The 21694-nt window shown below is 39.8% G+C and overlaps 1 protein-coding gene across 6 annotated transcripts in view; it reads left to right on the top strand.

The window, feature by feature from the left end:
- Positions 1–21694, top strand: part of ATP11C (ATPase phospholipid transporting 11C) — a 166697-nt gene that overhangs the window by 108016 nt on the left and 36987 nt on the right. For all 6 annotated transcript variants that reach the window (XM_059910942.1, XM_059910939.1, XM_059910938.1 and 3 more), the window contains exons 15-22: positions 936–1007; positions 2887–2960; positions 4662–4765; positions 5235–5416; positions 6502–6765; positions 10844–11018; positions 15705–15807; positions 17263–17408. In XM_059910942.1, the coding sequence (XP_059766925.1) occupies positions 936–1007; positions 2887–2960; positions 4662–4765; positions 5235–5416; positions 6502–6765; positions 10844–11018; positions 15705–15807; positions 17263–17408 (1120 nt within the window). The remainder of the gene's footprint in view (positions 1–935; positions 1008–2886; positions 2961–4661; positions 4766–5234; positions 5417–6501; positions 6766–10843; positions 11019–15704; positions 15808–17262; positions 17409–21694) is intronic.

Here is a 21694-nt window from a genome sequence, read left to right as displayed (position 1 = left end):
TAACAATATGGTATTTTCACTTCCAAATTTGTTAAGAGAGTAGATCTCATATGTTAAATGTTCTTACCACAAACAACAAAAAAGCAAAGGGGACACAAAGAACATGAGAAATGTTGGGATATGTCTCTACCTTGATTGTGGTGATGGTATCACAGACGTATTCATGTGTCCAAACTCATCAAATTGCACACATTAGGTATTTGCAGTTCTCTATCAGTTATACCTCAGTAATGCTGTTTTAAAACCCAGAAATAAGTTGTAGAAAAATACATTAACATTTTTGAAGAGTAAAAAAAATTAAACAGTTCTTGTACTTCTCGTGAGAAAGCGAAATCACAGGAGGACAGGAGTTATTTTGTTCCTTCTCTTATTTGCTTCAATAACCTTATCTTATAAGTATCCTTATTCTTTAATAAGGAGCCAAGCTACTTTATCTGAAAGTTTGAAAAAAATTCTCAAACCTAACCAGTTAAGACCAAAAAGAAAATAGCAATGCATAGATGTAACTTGCATTACTATTTATGCATTCCAGCCAGAAGTCCAAATATTCATATTATAGTTTGCAAATCCTATAATAATGGCCACTTTTTGTACAACACATGTTTTTCCTGAAGTGCTCCCAGCAATTTTGATATCATTTGGTAACTGAAAGTCCTGTTTTATCCATGAAGCCCAAGCTAATTAAGTGGATAAAACTCACCCCTTGTGTTAGCTACAGAACTGGAATTACAAATTGCCTCTTTCTTGGTTACGATTTGTGACTGGGCATTGACTTGCTCTGTGTTAACATCTCAGTGAGTAAAAGGAAGTACAGTTATAGATTGAGATCTTATGAAAGAGAAGAAAACAATAAACAAGTATGAATAATGCCAGCGCAAGAGGAAATTAATTATTCTTTAAAGATACACAAAGGTCTTTTTTATTGTGTTTCGCAGGTATGGGTTCACGTTTGTAGGAATGCGGAATGGTCATATGAGAGTAGAGAACCAAAGAAAAGAAATAGAAGAGTAAGTAGCACTGTATGTTTGATGATTGTCACTTCTTAACTCCACAGTCCACCTTAGATGGATTTAGGAAGGGCAGCAAAGGGGACTGATCGCATCTATAAATGTAGGACTCTGCTCTCCCAGTTCAGAGCTTTATGTAAATGTAGTTGGAGTAGGAGAAGACATTTTTCATAGAATGGCAGAAACTAGCATTTGAGGTGTAAATGATTCCAATCTTGTTCACATATGGGTCCAGTAGCCTGAATGAGCGTCTGCCTGGACTTTTCTGAATTTTAGATGCCATTTCAGGTCTCCAACACATGCTGCAAGAAAAATCAGTGAACATGCGTGAAACCTTCTGCTGTCCAGAACCCAACCAATCATTCTGGGATTGCAAGCCCTACCAGACATGGCAGCTTTGGAGTCAGAAGCTTTCTCTTGTTCTAGATGCTTGGGTGTGAGCCTCAGGGCAAGTACTCTGATGCAGCCGTAGCTCCACATTTCTTTTTTTTTTTTTTCCCACTACAGAGACCCCAACAAACAAAACCACCTTGGCTTAATAGCGGATTTTAATTAGCCCCTGTGATTAATTTGAATTCTTTGTAAGAACTTGGTATGTAATTATCTGACTTCCATTCTGACCCCTAGCATTTCGTGAGACCCATCACAGAAACATGTAACACTTGTAGATGTGCTTAGGGAATATGCCCCTTTGGGAAGGAGTGTTCAAGAGCCAGAGGAACCAGAAGAAGGCTCTTTGGCCTGACTGCCAGGAGCCCCAGGTCATTGTCAAAGTCCAGATTCTAGCCGGTTCACAACAGTGCCCCCATCTGGCCAACAACAAATGAGATACTGTGCTGCAAGTAGATGTCTTATACATACACATCCCAAAACCAATGACCCGCTCACTCCCATCAAAGAGAAGCTTTCTAGTAAATACTTGTATACAAGTTATTTATTTTCAAGAAATTATTTCCTCACATTTTTTGTAATAAGTCTTAGAAACTTTCTTCTTCTTCATCCTTTCATCTGGTGAGTAGCTTAGCCATTTACACACAAATCTGATCATGTCAATCCACTGTTTATACCCTTCAGTGGATTCCTATTGCCCTTAGGATGAAATTCCAAATCTCTGAAATGGCCCACAATGTTCTCAGGTCCCAGCCCCTGCCTACCTCTCTTGCTACTCCCCTATCAACTAGATCTCAAGCCTTACGTAACTACTGTAAGTCCCCCAATGGGCCACGTGCTCTCATGTTGCTGTGCCTTTGCACATACTCTTCTCTATACTCAGAGTGCCATGCTATCCTTTCTTCATCGTGTCACTCCTGCAAAACACAGCTCAGGCACCACCTCTTCCAGGAAGCCTTCCTTCAGATGCCTTCCGTCTGTGCTCCCACATCTCCCCTGTGTGTTCCTTTGTTACAGTATTTGGAAGACTAGGGGGTAGTCATCTCATTACCCTCTGTCTCCCTTATCATTTGGTAAGCGCCTTAAGGGAAGATGTGTGTCTATTGTCCAGCGTCAATCACTGTGCCTGACACATAGTAGGCACTCCATAGATGATTAAAATACTTGGCAGGGTGAGACTATTTCTAGACCCTCTCCAGATATAGCTTCGCAGGACAGCTCTTTGTTCCTCATTCCTATGCATTCAGTCTCTCCTTACTATTTTAAGTTATATAATGAGAAGATATAGATAACCCTTAACCAACACTGGTATCCTCTGACAGCATGTTCTAAGCGCAGAGAAATTCCAAAGACACAATGGAAAGCACCCGTTGTGCCCACAACTAGCAACCCTTATCCAAAGAGGAGAGCTCTGTTAACTTAAGATGTTTCTGTTATGTTTTATCTTGGTCTAGGTATTTCACTTTTCTCTTTTTTTTTTCTATTAAAGGTATGAACTTCTTCACACCTTAAACTTCGATTCTGTCCGCCGTCGTATGAGTGTAGTTGTGAAGACTCCATCAGGTATGCATTTTTAAAACTTGACTTTTTCTTTTTCCATTTGTAGATTTGTATGTTGATCAACTACTTCAAGAGAGAAAAGCATTTCACGTAGTAGTGTATGATTACCGAAAGTTGTGCAAAGCTTTTGTATACACCTTAATGTATTTATACAAGCACATGTTCAGTTTGTCAAATTGTCAGTGGCAGAACCCCTGGTATGACAATATATGCATTTTCTTGGAAAGTGAACTCTACCCCTCAGTCTTGGATGTCCAAACAGGAACTAAAAGGGTGACTTTTTCACAGTTCAGGGTACTAACCAATCACCACCAATGTCTACCTGCAGCAGCCCGCTACAACTGGATGGTTTGAGATTACTAGCAGTAGAATCTATGAGTGTAGAGAGTTGCTGGTTATCCCTCTCTGACCTTCCTAATTCCCCACTGCTTTACACTTCCTGGAAGCAGGTAAGCTAGAGATGACTAAGGGCCTGACTGCTGGGAAAGGGCATGTGATTTTACTCTAGCAACCTGGGCTGTTTGTTTACCGCAGTAAAGAAGCTTGCCCTTTGCAGGGGAAACAGTACCATCATTTCAGGGTTCCCCCATGTTCTTGGGAGGAGCCATGGTGACTGGGATGCCTTCTGCTCAGGATCAGCAAGACCCATGGGTAGCATTCCTGCTTCGTTTGTGGGCTCTCATATTCCTCTGTGTGTGTGTGTGTGTGTGTGTGTGTCTGTGTCTGTGTCTGTGTCTGTGTCTGTGTCTGTCTGTCTGTCTCCAGGTGGTTTTCCAAAATATCCTTGATTTATTTCCTAGTAATTTACTTTTTAGTATTAAATCTGTTGAAAATGTCTTAATATGAGAATGGGAAGATTTAGACCTACCCTTCAGGGAATATATCCTACCTTATTCATACTTTGTGGTGTGACTGCAAAGTCACAATGCTGATTTCATTATATGTAAATGTGGAATTTGTTTTATGACTTTTAAATACATTGTGGCTTTGTGAGAGAAAATTTTTTAAAAAACACCTAACATTTGGAATACTTGCTGTTCTTACCTGTACACATGCACGCCCACGTTTTACTGCAGATGGTAAGATGTCTGAGGAAGTGGCCTATCAAGGGCCTTGACCTCAGAGCTACCCTTTTTTAACTTTTTGAACTTAGCACTTTGCCTTATAAGGTCAGAGTGTCCTTCTTAATGGTGCTGTCTACTTTCCTGGGTGCATGGACTCGTATAAAGCTGTAGTTGTACTAGCATTCTCCAGTTTCCGGTGAAAACCTTCAAGCTACTGTTTTAAAAGCTAATGTGTATAGTCTTTCAAAATGATTTTATCTTGTTTGAGCTTGAGTTTGGTCCTTGACATCTGTAGATGCCACATGTGAACTTTAGACCATGGTTGACAACATCCTCAAAGAGAATTCAGATGCAGCTCCTTGACACAAGCACTGTCTTCTGTGATTCACTTGAAGGAAGTTTCTTTTAACAGAGGTGCATGTTGTAAACTCTGGGATATTAGTTATGTCTGTATTGGTCCCAAGAGGTGGTGAATGTTGTCCTGACAGAGTAAAGGTCAAGATGTCTGCTTCCATTTGGATGAACATTCCAAGGCAGGCTCAGGATACACAGCTGCTGGGTGGGAGAGGCCACCTTAATAGTTATCTATTATTAAAATTCCAATTCTAAGTAAGTCAAGTACTCTGATTCTTTATTTTAGGAGACATACTTCTCTTTTGTAAAGGAGCCGACTCAGCAGTTTTCCCCAGGGTGCAAAATCATGAAATTGAGTTAACTAAAGTCCATGTGGAACGTAATGCAATGGTGAGCCTACACCCCCTCCCCCCAGTAGTCATAGAGAAATGCTAGAGATGACTATGTCTATGGATTGCTATTTAAAGGACTGTTTAAATGAATTTTAGCTTATTTTTATGGTCTATTTTTATATTTGGGGATTTTGTAATATTATTTTCCTTATTTTAATATAAAACATCCTGGAGCAAGTTTCTGTTCAGAATTTGCACCCTTTGAAGACTTTTCAAGAATCTTTGTTTTATGTTCTGCTTTTTTTTTTTTTTAACCCCAAGAGCTATTATTTTGTTATTCCAAACCTAATTGAATGTTAACCCAGTGCAATCTGTTCTTTCTCTTTTTTTCCCCTTTTTTAACTAAAAAGGAAATTAGTCAGAATTTCTCTTTTGTATGGTAACGCAAGAGTATTTAAAGAGTGTGTTTTGTTTGTTTGTTTTTATTCATTATTTGGATAACTAGAGATCTCCTACCTTGCTTCTAGGATGGGTATCGGACACTTTGCGTAGCCTTCAAAGAAATTGCTCCAGATGATTATGAAAGAATTAACAGACAGCTCATAGAGGCAAAAATGGCCTTACAAGACAGAGAAGAAAAAATGGAAAAGGTTTTTGATGAGATTGAGACAAACATGAATTTAATTGGAGCCACTGCAGTGGAAGACAAGTAACTAGAAAATGATATTCTTGTTATTTTAATGACCAGTCATTTAGGGTGATATCTGTCCAGATTGGTAATTCATTCTCAAGTTTTGAAATCTTTGATTCAGCTTTGTCTGTACATCAGATTTTGAACTGTTTGTGGGAATAATTTTTAAGTTAAATATTTGTGGCTTAGAAGAATGAATCTGTCATCTCTAAGGTCTTTTGAGTACTTACTAAGCCATCCCTTCATTTATGCAGGTATTTATGAAGTAGTCTTACTATGCGTAGGAAGCTTTGTGCTAGAGACACCATTTGAGTTGGTGCTTGGTAGAATGGGTACAATTTTGAAAGACAGATGAGCAGAAGGGAAATTCAAGGTTGAGCAAACAACATGAGAGCTCATTCTAACCTGGTTTAACAGACTAGAGCATATTTTTGCATACTTTAAAATAATTTGCTCTAACCATACAGGCTGAGCTCTGCCGGGCATGATTATAGGGCTCCAGAATTGATCTGCTTGAAAAAATAAGTTTTAGATTCTATTTTAGGAGTTTTCTAGAAGCTATGAATGCAAATTGTGAGGCTTAACCCAAACATGAAGTTATAAACATATATTCATTGGAAGGTATTAAAGTTCTAATAGAATTCATTTAGTCCACTTTCATTGTTATTCTCTGACCAAAAGGAATGCAAAGTATCACTCTTCTTCTACCCTTGCCTTTCAGAATAATGCTTAAAATCTCCTTCAGAATGGTTGGCTTTCCTAAACTTCCAGCTCCTCAGGAATGGGGATTCGCTAACTTCCTTCAATATCTCATTAGACTGTGTCTGGCCCTTTCTGTTTTGAACCATGTTAAGTATTTGTATAGTGAGATAGAAAACATAAACTTTCCAAACCTCATTGTTTGAAATGTACTTTAATAAGTAAAACTATGCCAGAAAGAGTATGCTCAGAAATGGTAGAGGATATATAAGACAAACAACTGTTAAAACATGTCAGGACTCCAGAATTGCTATGAATTATAAGGATATTCTCTTTAACAAGCCTTCTTGTAGAATCTGTGTCAGGAATTTTCAAAGATAACAAGGTTTCCTTTGTGTTTCCAGGCTACAAGATCAAGCCGCTGAGACCATTGAAGCCCTGCACGCAGCAGGTCTGAAAGTCTGGGTGCTTACTGGGGACAAGATGGAAACAGCCAAATCTACCTGCTATGCCTGCCGCCTTTTCCAAACCAGCACCGAGCTCTTGGAACTGACCACCAAAACCATCCAAGAAAGCGAACGGAAAGAAGATCGATTACATGAGTTGTTGATTGAATATCGTAAAAAGTTGCTGCATGAATTTCCTAAAAGTACTAGAAGCCTTAAAAAGTAAGAAAGTACATCAATTTGTTATATTTAGACATTGGTACAGATGTAAATCACAGCTGTTTATGCAGAAGGCTCCGTTTTCTGTAATTTATCAGTCTTTCATTGCAGGTGCTTTAGCCTTGTAAGTTAGAACCTTTCCTGAGGACTTGGCTAATGGCCCATTTGAGATTATTTGGCACTTTCCACCTCTTCTTTCATTTAAAAGAAAACCCTGCCCTTCTCAAGCTTTAGAAAAGTGGTTCATTTTCTAAATACTTAGGGTCTGGGTACTTATCATTGATACTCTGTCCTGGTCCATGTTAAGAAAAAACATTCCTTTTCATGGTCTCTTAAATTGAATGTAATAAAATCAGTCTCTAAAACAGTTTCCATGCAGGTCGAGGTCCTGGAGCCATTTTCTTTGTGAATTTTCATGCCCCAGTGCTCCAAAGGAGACCAAATACTTGATAGCATGGCTACTGGACTGCTTTCAACAAGCTGCTTACGAAGAACCTGTAGAATCTAAGGTTCTCAAGGAAAGCCACTGATCCGCAATAATTCAATACCCAGAGTTACATTTTCCTATACTTGACATTGACCAAGGCCTAGCTTTGTCTAAACCAATTACTGGAATTTACCTTGGCCGTAAGCAAATCAATCTCCTCTTCTGGAATGCCACAGGATGTGTCTGCAGTGAATCCAAAGACCCGTAGATAATATTATTTCACATTTCTTAAGTGCCCTCTTTGTTCCAGGAACAACATTAAGCACTTTAAATTATTCTCATTTAATCTTCCCAGCAACCCAGTAACACAATCTTATTTTCTTCATGTTAGAAATAGGGAAACTAAGGCTCAGAGAGATGAAGTGACTTATTCGAGATAACACAGCTAATAAGGTGTAGAGCAAGCCTACCCAATTCCAGAGCCCATGCTTTTAACAACTATGCTCTATCTGTGTCCTCATCACTAGTGTTTAAACAGACTTTAAAAATGAATAGCCCACATTCATGAAGCTATGGCCAATTTTAAAACAGCTGTTGTTCTTCTGTTACTTGGACATCAGTGAGAGTAAACAGGTTTTTATTAATTGCCTATGATAAATGTCTCCTTCCTTTAACCAAATGGTACTTATAAAGGCAGTCCAGATTACATGTGTTTTACTTGCATTTATCTTAGTCTGCTCAGGCTACCATAACGAAATACAAGAGACCAGGTAGCTTAAACAATAGAAACTTATTTCTCACATTTCTGGAGACCAGAAGTCTGGGATCAAGGTGCCAACATGGCCGAGTTCTGGTGAGGTCCCCCTTCCTGGCTTGCAGAAAGCTGCCCTCTTGCTGTGTCCTTACTTGGCAGAGAGAGAGGAAGCTCTGGTGTCTCTTCCTCTTTTTATAAGGATATTAATCCCATCATCCCATCATAAAGGCCCCACTCTCATGACTTCATCTAAACTTATCTCCCAAAGGCCCCATTTCCAAATATCATCACATTGAGGGTTAGGGCTTCAACATGGGACTTCAGGGGGGGACACAATTCAGTCCATAGCACCATTCAGGAGCCCTTGGGCACTTTTGTAAAAGCCAGGGCTTATGGAAAACTGAACTCACCATCTCAACATTCCCTCTTCCTGACTCATCTGGAGTTGGGTACACTCTTTCCCCAAGTTACACAAGCATCAGACACAGAATCCCTTTTGCCAGGTTCTGCTCCTTTGTCCCTTCCACTTCAAATCAGCCACCAAGCCTTACCCATGTCCCCATTCTCTCCACTGGTGCTCCACATCAGATTCCTAGTAACTCGTGCCTCAAAGCACGTAAGCCCCTCTGCCAGATGAGTGGTCCTTAGGTATAAAGTACTGCCCATGTCACAGCCCTGCTCAGAAACCTTTAGTGGATCTCTATTACCCACAGAATCAGGTCGTACCAAAGGCCCCAAGTGACCTTTTCAGCTTATTTTCCTAATGCACCACACATACATTCCTTCTTTTCTTCACCTCTTTCTGTCCTGTCTTTTAAGTTACATTTCAGATATCATACCTCACAAAGAAACCATTGTTCTTTCCTGGTGTGTATTTATTGTCCCAATCACTGGATATTAACCTTTTTTAAAAATTTTTTACTTTATATTGGAGTGTAGTTGATTAACAACGTTGTGTTAGTTTCAGGTGTACAACAAAGTGATTCAGTTACACATATACACGTATCCATTCTTTTCAGATATTAACCATTTAATATCATGTTTGGTTGGGTATATTCTCTCACGTGTGCCTCTGTTACCCCAAGGATATTTTCTATTCTCCAAAGAAAGATTAGTTAATAATTCTTTCCATTCTTCTATATGGCCTAGTTAGAGACCAAATACTGCTTGATTGATTTTTTTTTTAACATCTTTATTGGAGTATAATGGCTTTACAATGGTGTGTTAGTTTCTGCGTTATAACAAAGTGAATCAGTTATACATATGCATATGTTCCCATATCTCCTCCCTCTTGCCGCTTGATTGATTATTGAGCCATTGTTTTCTGCTCATTGTCAGCTCTGTGAATAGGGGAGCAAAGGAGAATGCATGATTGCTATCTCTTTAATTAGTGGATAAAACATGCTCATAATATCATGAAGCAAAATATGAACGGAAGGAAGGAAGAGGCATATTAGTCTCTCACTACTCATAGTCCATAGAACAGCAGCTCCATTATCACCAGAAGCTTGTTAGAAATGCAAAATCTCATGTCCCACCCCAAAACTACTGAATCAGAATGTACACTTTAACAAGATTCCCAGGAATTTTAGCAAGATTCCTTTAAACATTAAGCTTTGAGGAGCATAAAATTAGACAAATGAATCTATTGTATAACGATGAGATCCTGCTATGTTTAATACGTCTACTGCAGCAGTTCTCAAATGGCACCCAAGATTTCCTGAGCAGAAATTAATCGGTGTTTTTTTTGTTAATTGCAAAAAAAAAAAAAAATTAAAATGTTAATTGATAGAATTTTCTCAGTTGTAAGTTTTCCCCCATATGTTTTTCTTAAATACTTGGCACCTGTTATATATATATATTTTTTTAATAAATTTATTTATATTTTATTTTTGGCTGCGTTGGGTCTTTGTTGCTGCACGCGGGCTTTCTCTAGTTGTGGTGAGCGGGGCTACTCTTGGTTGCGGTGTGCGGGCTTCTCATTGTGGTGGCTTCTCTTGTTGCGGAGCAGGGCTCTAGGCGCGCGGGCTCAGTAGTTGTGGCGCACGGGCTTAGTTGCTCCATGGCATGTGGGATCTTCCCGGACCAGGGCTTGAACCCGTGTCCCCTGCATTGGCAGGCGGATTCCTAACCACTGCGCCAGCAGGGAAGTCCAGCACCTGTTATATTTGTCTTTCCTGGCAACTAATAATACTTCATCCTGGCTATACATGAGAATCACCTATGGAGCCTTTTAAAACATGCCTATATATAACCAAGCCCTGCCCAAGATACCCTGATTTAATTTGTCTGTGGATAAACCTAAGACATGGGCTTTTTTTCAAGCTGCCCAGATGACTCTCATAGGAAGGCTATGGTTGAAAACCACTAGTCTAGTATAAAATGATACTTATTTAAGGAACATATATCATTATTGTATGCTATTCTTTAATGAACACTATGTCTTTTTAGTAGTCCATCATATTTGAGAAGCCAGGTCTATTGATAGCTTTTGGCATTTGGGCAAAAATATTAAGAATATCTTCTGTGATTTGGATACCCCAAAGCCATTTTGTCTTTTCCCTGCATTGTTAAGGAGTTTTCAGATTGATGATTTGTCTTCATATCAGAGTTTGATGGAACTGTAATTTCCAAAATTCACCTTGAGTTTCTTATATGGAGACTGGCTGCTAGAAGTCCATTATTTTTATATTTAGAACTTAGTGCCATCCATATGGGCAGCTTGAGTCTCAAAGATGTGATAGAAGGTCTCTGTTGTGCCATTAATAGAGACGGTTGCTTCTTTAGAATTTACAGGTGCAGGAACCAGGTTGATGATAACCCTCCTCTGAGTGGTTTTTTAAAGTTCCTAAATAGCAATGTATAGTAGATTCAAATATAGCATTGTTTTTCTTTTTCAGAGCATGGACAGAACATCAGGAATATGGATTAATCATTGATGGCTCCACGTTGTCTCTCATATTAAATTCTAGTCATGACTCTGGTTCTAACAATTACAAAAGCATTTTCCTGCAAATCTGTATGAAGTGCACTGCGGTGCTCTGCTGTCGGATGGCACCGTTACAGAAAGCCCAGGTAACTGGATGTTAGTTAATGTTCCATTCTGGGTACTTCTGTACGCATATGTGCAAATGTTCACTTTTAATTTTCTTCGAAGAGCCCTGAGTACCTTATTATATTTTCCCTGGATTCTTCCCCTATGTGGTCCAACTCAGAAGTCTTCCCACCAATTTGAATTAAACCCGTGCTTCACCTTTTTGTCTCCTCAAGCTGGCTGTCTAATTCCTCACCTTGCAAACTTCTCTAATGAGTGCTTGGTGCCTGCTGCCTTCATCCCACTACTCCTGGCTCCACTACTGCATTAGCCCCATGCATTCTTTCTTCTCACCTTACTCTGCTGCATCTCCTGGAGGAGAGCAGGGACCTCCTTGCTGAACCCGTTGTGTTGTCTTTCGTTTTCTCCTCATTTCTCTGCTGCAGTTGACACTGCCAATTATGTCCTCCTTTAAACTCTCCTCCCTTGGTTTCTGTGATGGTCCACGGTCCTTTTTTTTTTCCCCTTCTTGGCAACCTAGTGTCTTTTTATTTTGTTTCATCCTGTGTCTTCTCCCTAATTGTCAGTTTTTTTGGGGGGCTATGTCTTCCCTCTGCTCTTCACTTACATCCTATCTCTCTGGATAAGCACATCCATTTCTATGACTTCCATTGATGATATATCTCTCGTCCTGACTCTTCCTTTTTGTTAAGTCTCATATTTCTAGCTGCCTGCTAGACGGCTCTATATGGATTCCCCACTGTAACATTAAATTCTAGTATCCAAGACAGATATTATAATTTTCTCCTTCAGCCCAGTTTATTTTATCCCTTGTCTTTATTATTTCTATTACCAGTGACATTTTTCTTTGGCTCCCTAAGTCTCCAAACTGCCTTTGATCCTTTTCTTCTCACTCACTCCATATATAGTCACCATGTCCTACTGATCCTACCTTTTGTCATAGCTCTCATTGTGGTGCCACGTTGTTAAACCTTTTATCTCCATCTTAGTGCAGGCAAGCCCTTAGGACTTTACACACAGACTATTTGATTTAGTCTTCTCATTAGTCTCCTTGCTTTCGCCCTTCCCCATTCCATCTCTTTCCCCATACTCCCAAATTAATCTTGTTAAAACAGTACTTCTCCCATCATATATTCTCGCTCAGAACCTTTCAGTAGTTTCCTAGTCCCTTAGGATGAAGGGCAGATGACTAAATATGGTACTTGGGGCCACCCCTGTCGACCCTTTCAATGTGTCTACATATTTTGTGTCCACCATCACTCTCACTTCCAGCGAGAATCATCCACTCCTGTTGGTTGTTCCCCCTTTGTGTCCCTTCCACGTGCCATGCTCACACCAACTTCCAAAGCTTCCCTCATATAATTTCCTCATCTGGAATTCCCTCTGAATTCCTCTTAGCCTAACAAAAATTTTACTCCTAATAAAACCCAATGCAGGGGCAACCTCGGGTGTGCTGTCTTTTCCAGCTCCTCTGGCTCGCATTGATCTGCTTCGCCTTGCTTCCTTGTACTCACTGAGTCTCGGGAACCTTAGAATCTCAGGTACACACCTTTTCACTTCTGTGGACACTGTATTCTTTTATATGTGTTGGTCTTGCTTCTTCCCGTCCCTCAGCTGCTTGCTCTAGACCTAGCGGATGGCGCTGTGTCTTTGCCTTCTCCTTCACACACCCTGCCCCCTACCTCGCACATGCATGCACGCATGCACGAGCACACAGCCCATCCTGATTTAGGGCATTGTCTACCTTCTTCTCACTTTCAGTTTCCACCACAATCAGGTGCTCTTCTTTTCTTCAACCTTAAGAGCCTTGGTTAGCCCCAGCTGGGGAAGCAGATCCTATCAGAACAGTATCCATAGAAATCTGTCCCTTTAGTCAAAGGCAATACCTCTTTCCCTTTTTTTTCCTCCTATATTCATTGTCTGCTGCTCAAATTGCTCACCTGGGTTCTAACTTCTCCACTGCCCAGGACAGTATCTGAATTCCTAACACTGTGCTGCTTCTCCCACCCAGACTATAGAGCCCCCTGTGGTTCAGTCCTTAGTCTGTTTTATTTCCCTCACTATCGTCACCTCTTCCAGGATATCACCTACTCATCTGTCATGGCCACATAGGTTATTTTCTTTTTTTTATATTTATTTTATTGATTGATTGATTTTTTGGGGGGATGCATTGGGTCTTAGTTGCCGTACGCGGGATCTTCGTTGAGGCATGCAGGATCTTTCCTTGTGGCGTGCGGGTTTTCTCTCTCTCGTTGAGGCGTGCGAGCTCGGTAATTGTGGCGTGCGGGCTTAATTGCCCCGTGGCATATGGGATCTTAGTTCCCTGACCAGGGATTGAACCGGCGTCCCCTGCATTGGAAGGTGGATTCTTTACCACTGGACCACCAGGAAAGTCCCTTTACATCTATCACTGAGCTCACTATACTTCTAGGTCTTTAGATTCAAAACCTTGACGTCCCCCATTCTTTACCCTTCCATGTGGTCTCAGTCACCAAATTCTGTCCATTTTCTAGTACACTGTCTTTGCCATCTCTTTCTTTCCACTACCTTCCAGGTCCAGGACTTAAACAGCTCATTGAACTCCATGTGGACTAACTTCTCTCTTTGCCTGCAGTCTGGCCTTTTCTTCCCATTTCTCCTGCACCCTGTTGCCACTTTCATAATATCGCTCCCTGTTGATGTGGCCCCGTATATACCTATCCACGTCCCCTGTACAAAAACTCATTGGTCTGGTCAAACCAGATCTGTTTTCTAAGCATATACTGTACTTAACTGGCTGTGTGCCTTAGAACATGCTATGCTCTTCCCTTTCCGTGGGATACTGCTCCAACCCCCTTTTCCCCATCCATGCACATCTTACCAGTCTTTTATGGTTTAGGTCAAACCACCCTTCCTTCTATAAAATCATTTCTGATCATTCTGGCATGTAGTGTCCTCTCCCTTCTCTGACATCACGGGCCTTCTTATGTGGACAACTTAGATGACAGTGTTATATATTCCCTTGCATAGGTACTGTGTATTGTTATCTTGTATTGTTAATCTGATTATCTGATATTATTGTATCCATTCCCCATTATATGCTTCTTGAGGTGTGAGACCAAGCCGTATATCCTTTCTGGATATTTGCACTTTGCTTTTGCACATTGTATTGCATGTAGTTATAGTTGATCAATAAATAGTTTTTGGTAAATTGATTTCTTTTTTGTGAAGCTATCTAGAGATTGAAGAGAAGTTCTTAATCCAGGTGACCTGGGACTCAGTAAAAAAAACTCCCATGTTTATCTACCTAGATCTTTCATGGTTTTATGGTCCATGACAATATATCCTTTTATCTTTCCACAAGGACAAGCTTTCATCTTTTTAAATCTATATTTTCATGCAGAAGCTGTCACCCTTGATAATTTTATTGCCTTCCCTAGACCTTTCCTGGCTGCATTTTTCTTCCTTGTGGTTTAAATCATTACTGCATACAGTATAACGAGTGCAATTAGTTTAACAGTATTGTAGCCCATTAAACACAAGTTTACTTTTGTGGATGACTCACAGATTATTTCTGACACTCTTATAAAGTTTTTTAAAAGAACCAAGTTGAGGTGAAGGATTGGGAGAAAGCTGGCATTTCATAGTAACATCATTTTTGTGTCAAATGGATTGGACGTGGGGTTTTTTTGGTATGTTGTTTTATACAACTAAAACCTGACTGAATTTTGTTTAAAGAAAAGACTGCAGAGTGGTTTTGCCTCGTATAAATTATTTTTAATCAGTTATGTGAAAATGGATTTTATTTATGTTACCTGGTGAAAGCCATTTTGGGTACAAAATTTTTGCAAGGCATTATTTAACTACTGAATTACATAAGCTTTTTAAAACCTGCTAGATTCCAAGGGGTTTTGAGGGTTGAGACATAAAGCAGTCATTATCTAAAACATACGGTGGGAGGACAGCTGCTTACCCAATACTCTTCCCACAAGTAACTCTGCCAGGAGAACATTTCTTTTATTCAGTACTTACCATGAACACAGCATTGAGCTGCACTGTGCCATCGACACATCTTTAAGAGACACTCAGGGAATAATGACAGGCTTTATACACATATCTCGGGCATCTTTCTGCAAAGCTCATCACCTTTAAGGTGCCCCCTTTTGAAATGCAGCTACCTGTATGAGAGATCATATCATATCATATTGGGCACTGGGTGATTTAGTAAAGTTTAGTCGGCAGCTAGATGGAAATAAGGGTTGGCATGCACCGAGGGGAGGTGGGAGTGTCAGCAGGGAGGAGAGAGGGAGAGGTAACCAGAAACATTGTCTTCTCAGTGCCCACTTTTGTCCTGGTGGCCCCATGCATGTTTCCCCAAATCGGCTCTCTGGTCTCCACTTTCTCTCATTCAATACGTGATCTGAAAGGACACAGGAAGCAATGACAAAAGAGGGAAGCGTGCTGACCTCTAATATAGGTATGAGGCATGGTTTATGACAGTTCATACATTCGCAAAACCAGAAACAAGTGGGCGCTGGTATTACATTTTGAAAAGCTGTGTTCTTCTGCCCCTGAGAATTCAAGACTGGTTGTACTTATATGCACAAGCTACCTTTCTGTTTGAAGGCCTCCATTTACAAGTGTGAATGAGGCAAATACCCACAATGTAGTACAATCTCACATTCTGCTTTGACCTTTTCTATACCTCTTTTGTATTTAATGTTTAGATTGTGAGAATGGTGAAGAATTTAAAAGGCAGCCCAATAACACTGTCGATAGGTGATGGTGCCAATGATGTTAGTATGATCTTGGAATCCCATGTGGGCATAGGTAAGAAACATCTAATGAGATGGCAGCTGTAAGGTATCAGTATTGCTTTTAGGTAGAGTGGTCTTATTATTCTAGAGATTGTTTTGGTTGCTCATCTTGAATCCGAATTTGGGAATGATCATTGTTAATCAGAAGAAGGTCCTCATCGGATCATGGAATATGTCCATGCCAAAGTCCTACCCATGGTGGGAATGTAGCAATACCAAGTTGGAGGATATTATTATATTAGCCAAATAAAGTGAATTTCCCAAACCTACTGGCCATGCAGTTGATCATTTAGCTCTCACTTTTGACAGCATGCATGAAACTTGATTGATTTTTCGCTCCTGGCCAGATCGCCTGCTTATGTTGCTGCACTATATCTTTTGAGATCCTTAACTGTTTGGGACTAAGAAACGATAATTGGCTGGCTGATTTTCCACATGGCAATATCTCTGCATGGCGGTTTGGGCTGTAGTGGTGAATTTACATGTCGGCATGCAACAACAGCTTCTCTAAAACCTGCACCCTCTCCTCCCCTGTCAGGCTGCTGGGAGGCAATCCTAACACCCCGGCAAGTGGTTTTTTGGTGGGCAAGAAATCATGGAAATAGTATCTTGGGGATTATTGTACCACAGTTTGGATTCCCAAATTCTTTCCATTTGCAAGTAACCCTATTTAGTGTGGAACTCTAGTTCACCTCATTGGTTATTGACTGTGGAAATGGCCTAAAGCTGCTACTCAGCCTTGCAGGACATTTGGTCTTGTCTAAAACGTCCATAGCACATTTGGTCCATGCAAAAGGTCCTTGAAATTTGGTCCTGTCCAAAACCATTTGGCATGGACCAAATATGTTCGTGGACATTTTGGACAGGACCAGATTTCAAAGACCTTTTGGCATGGACCAACTGTCTTATAGTCCAAATGTCTTGACGTTTTGGACAGGACCAAATTTCAAGGATCTTTGGTGTGAACCAACTGTCTTATGAACATTTTGGACAGGAATAAGTGTTTGCCAACCACTACTCAGAGTATCATTCAGTATAAGGACTTAACCGTCTCATTATAACTCTTCAGTTTTGAGCTCTTAGACCATAATCCCCAGGTCTCTGAGTTGCTTTAATATGGCACCTAGTCTGGTGCCATGCATAATTAATCACTTACTAAGTACCTTTAAAATAATTTTCAGATTTAACTTTTTCCTCAGGATAATTTTTGCCTTATAATGATTGAAATAATGATTCTATTAATTATTTTATGTTTTGTTATAAATAGGTAATTGTCAATTAAACATAATTTTACTTTTTATTGGTAAGTCTCACTGTCACTGTTGAAAGCACTTTTTGCTTAAGAAAACAAATCTAAACTATTCAACTGAACTATACATGTAAGCAAGTAAAAAATGCGAAAGTAACAAGTCAGGTGGTTACTTATTCTATAAAAATACTCACCCTATAGAGATTTTTCTTTTTTTAGGTATCAAAGGCAAAGAAGGTCGCCAAGCAGCCAGGAATAGTGATTATTCTGTCCCAAAGTTTAAACATTTAAAGAAACTGCTGTTGGCTCACGGACACCTGTATTATGTGAGAATAGCACACCTTGTACAGTATTTCTTCTATAAGGTATGTGATGAAATACTTGTGATTTAACTTATGACTATTTAACCCAGCATTGGCTCAGCTTGGTTGTAGTTTTTTTTTCCTTCTTTTTTCATGTTTCTTTTACTGTCTTAGTACTAAAATTTGTGGTCAGCAAAACAGAGGCAGTCTATTTAACGAATCAGAAACCAGAAATTCCTTTTAATGCAAGAGATTTGAGATGAAAATTTTTAAGTCAGCTTTCTTAAAGTATAGTTTAAATACAGTACAATGTACCCATTAAATGTTTACAGTTCAATTTTGACAAATGTATACATCCATGCGGCTACCACCCGAACCAAATATAGACCATTTCTATCACCCCAGAAAGTTTACTTGTGCTCCTTTCCAGTCTTCTCCACCCCTGCACCAAACAACGGCTAATCTGATTTACATTACTCTGTGATATATAGTAGCATATATGGCATATAGCATATAAATTTAGATATAATTTATGCAACATACACATTAGGTTTGCCTGTTTTAGACACGTACCAGAACTTGATCTCCTGTCCTATGTTCTATTCTGTATAGTTTTTTAAAGTTTTTTTCACTTTTTGTTTTGAGATAATTTCATACTTTTTAAAAGTTGCAAAATTAGTGAAATCTCATATACTCTTTGCCCAGCTTTGCCAACTGTTAACACCTTAGATAACCCACAACATAGTTACCAAGATCAGTAAATTGATATTAATTGGCACATTATTAACTAGTCTATATACTGTACTGGAATTTTGCTAATGGTCCCACAGATTTTCTTTTTGTGGTCCATTTCAGGCTCATGCTTGCATTTAAGGATCATGATCTCCTTAGTCTTCTTTAACCTAGGATAGTTCCTGTCTTTTTTGTCCTAATGATCTTAACATGTTTGAAGAGTGCTAGCCAGTTAGTTTGTAGAATGTCCCTCAATTTGGGTTTGTCTAATGTTTGCCTATTATTAGACTCAGGTTTTGCATTTGGGCACAATTACCACAGAAGCGCTATTGCAACCTGCTGAATGCATCATATCCGGAGGCACATGTTGTCAATGTGTCTCATGATAATGTCAACTTTGATAAGCTGGTTCAGATGGTGTTCTGAGGGTCTCAAGACCCCTCAGTTTTGCTCTGTGTAGTTTCATCTGAAAAGAGCATTCTCCTGCTAAACTAGATATTTTGTTCTATGTTGAAATTCATTACTATCATTGTTCATTCTGTTACTCAGATTGTCACAGATTTGGCGCCTGTTTCCTTTCACCATGTCCCCATCATTTTTAAATTTTTATTTTATTGTGATAACACTTAACATGAGCTCTATGCACTTAACAGATTATTAAGTATGTGATACAGTATTGTTAAGTACAACAGATCTCTAGTACTTACTCGTCTTGCATAACTAAAACTGTATACCCATTGAGTAGCAACTCCCCGTTCCTCCCTCCCCACCCCTTCCCCCTCTCCCGGCCCTAACCTTTTTTGAAGTCTTGTTTATTTTCTGGTACCACATGATGTTCTAGGCTCCTCTTGTATTTTTCCTGTCCCAGTCCTGGATTCAGACTTTTCCTCAAAGATCACTTATTCCTTTCCATTATTCGCAAATGGTATTTAGAAATCAAGATCTGGGCGCTAATTGTGCTCATCGCTACTGAGCTGAAGTTGTTGGGCTGAAATTAAAGGTATCTGTATAAACTCAATACTTGAACTCAGTTTATACAGATACCTTTGATTAAATCCGGCAGCACAAGGTTCATTGGAACCTTTCCCTTTTCCATTTAGTAACTCCTTTCTTCAGTGGTGAGAAACCTGGTTCTCATCCTCATTGTGTTTATTTATTTGCTAACTCCTCAAGTACACTTAAAGTAATTCCAGAATTGCTACTCATACTCCTGTGAGAAACAAATCTGACTAACTTGAGAAATATATTTGTGAGCACTTGTTTTTGTCTTTAGTCTTAGAGAATGTAGTCAAAACACTGTTTCCAAAATTACTTTTTTTTTTCCTTTTCCACCATTTCAGTGTGGTTATGTTATTTACATAGTTAAGGTTTGTGGGGCCTTGGACTCAGTAACTTAACAGCCCCACGTGGGGATGGATGGTTATTCTCTCTTACCTCCCCTTCGTCGGAGAGCCTGTGAAGATTTGCCATACAGATCTGCCTAGCAATCTGATCCTATTCCAGAAGCTTGGTTTCCCTCTTTAAGATTTTGGCCTGCAATTCAAGCAACTGCCACCAGATGGAAGGGATGCTCTGTTAAGAAAAACAAAACAAGCATTAAAATGGCTAATGTTTACTAGTGGTCAGTAATTTACATATCCTGGTTCCCAATTTGGGGGATTATTTATGTAGCTGCCCTCTGTCTTCATTAGGATCTCTATGCCCATTATCATCTTAGTTACTGACTTAGCAGTATTCCTTTTTTAGTGCTGCCTTTTGTCCCAAGATGATTTCTAATACCTTTGACCCTCTTTGGCTGCCTTCCTCTTATCTTGCCATTGCATCTTCAGGTTGTTGCCCGCCCCTGGCGTACTGCAGTGACAGGTCTTCCTGCTTTCTATTTCTCCATTCGCTCCTCCTTGCATAATTCAGCCAGGTTAATGTTTAGAAAATACCACTTTTCAACTTGTCCTCCAGAAACTTCACTCTCCATTGTCTTAAGAGTTAGTCTGGCTTTTAAGGCACCCCACAGTCTGACCCTGCCCTACCTTACATGTTTAAAATACATATGGCCTTACCTTGGTTCCTGCTATCACCATATCCTATTCATCTGTAACACCTAGTTCAAAGTCTAACTTCTTTATTCATTCAATCAACAAATATGTTTGAATGTGTTACCATGTGCCAAGCATTGTTTCAGGCGCTTGAGAATTCATGATGGAATAAGACAGGCAAAGTCCCTGTTTTCATGGAACTGTTATTCTAATGGGAGAGTCAGACCTCCCCTTCCCACAAAGCACCCCCTTAATCCACACCAAGCACTGCCTCTTCCAACCTCAGAACACTTCTTTTATATACATAAGGTATGACTCTAGAAAGGCTACCGACAGTATTTTGCATTCTGCCAGAACTGATACATACGAATGAGTGTTGCCCTTCCAGGTGATAACCTTGGGAACTCCGACACTCTGGTGCTGTAGGACTTATTCAAAATACATGTAGCAGTTTTCTGTAGAAATGTCCTCCAGAGCCTTCAGTATATATTTACCTAAATATCCTCAGCTGCGGCAGTTGTTCATACTTTAAGAATCCATTGGATTTTTAAAACGGCCTCAAGTCTCCCAGCCTGGTAAATTAGCTAAGTGAGAATGTGTGAGAGAAGGAAAGAGACTGGTTTTTTGACATGGCTCAAAAATGGGCTATTGGGGACTTCCCTGGTGGTACAGTGGTTAAGAATCTGCCTACCAATGCAGGGGACACGGGTTCAAGCCCTGGTACGGGAAGATCCCACATGCCGTGGAGCAACTAAGCCCGTGCGCCACAACTACTGAGCCTGCGCTCCAGAGCCCACAAGCCACAGCTACTGAGCCCACGTGCCACAACTACTGAAACCTGCACGCCCTAGAGCCTGTGCTCCACAACAAGAGAAGCCACTGCAATGAGAAGCCCGTGCACCGCAACAGAGAGTAGCCCCCACTCGCCGTGACTAGAGAAAGCCCGTGCGCAGCAATGAAGACCCAACACAGCCAAAAATAAATAAATATATTTATTTAAAAAAAAAAAAAGTAGAGCTATTGAAGGTGCTGCCCTAAGAGAAATCCAGAGACACCATGAACAAGTGACAGCAGCGCTGAAATACAGTCACAGCCTATATTGAAGGACAGCACTCATTTGAAAATGTTAGTTCTGGTGGTTTTGCCTGAAGACGTTAATTTTAGTATTTATCATCTTACCTAGTGGCTTTTACTGCCTTATGAATTCTCAGCTTGTATTTTTTGAATATGTTTGTTTTTAGTGTTCTCCCAGTTAAATGATAAATCCCTTAGAAGTAAGAAGTTTTGTTTTTTGTATCACCCACAGTGTCATCTTTACATATAGTAGGTGATCAATAATAATAGTTAATTGTTTGATGAGGCAGTAACAAAGGCAGTAAAGCATTAGTTGATACTTGTTCGTGTCAATGTACACTATAATAATTTCCTGACTACTTATTGGCATTAATTGACTTTTAAATATAGACTTACAGCTTTATGTCAGTCTACTTTGTGATGATTTTGCAAACCCACTTGGCATTTAAGGTGCAGTACCATTAGGTGTTCATATTATATGAGCTCACTTCTTCCCTAGAAGAATAGCAA

This window comes from Balaenoptera ricei, chromosome X, assembly GCF_028023285.1.
Source record: "Balaenoptera ricei isolate mBalRic1 chromosome X, mBalRic1.hap2, whole genome shotgun sequence".
NCBI classification, from domain to species: Eukaryota; Metazoa; Chordata; class Mammalia; order Artiodactyla; family Balaenopteridae; genus Balaenoptera; species Balaenoptera ricei.
Note: the sequence above shows the minus strand (reverse complement) of the source record. Positions and strands in the feature narration are given on the sequence as shown.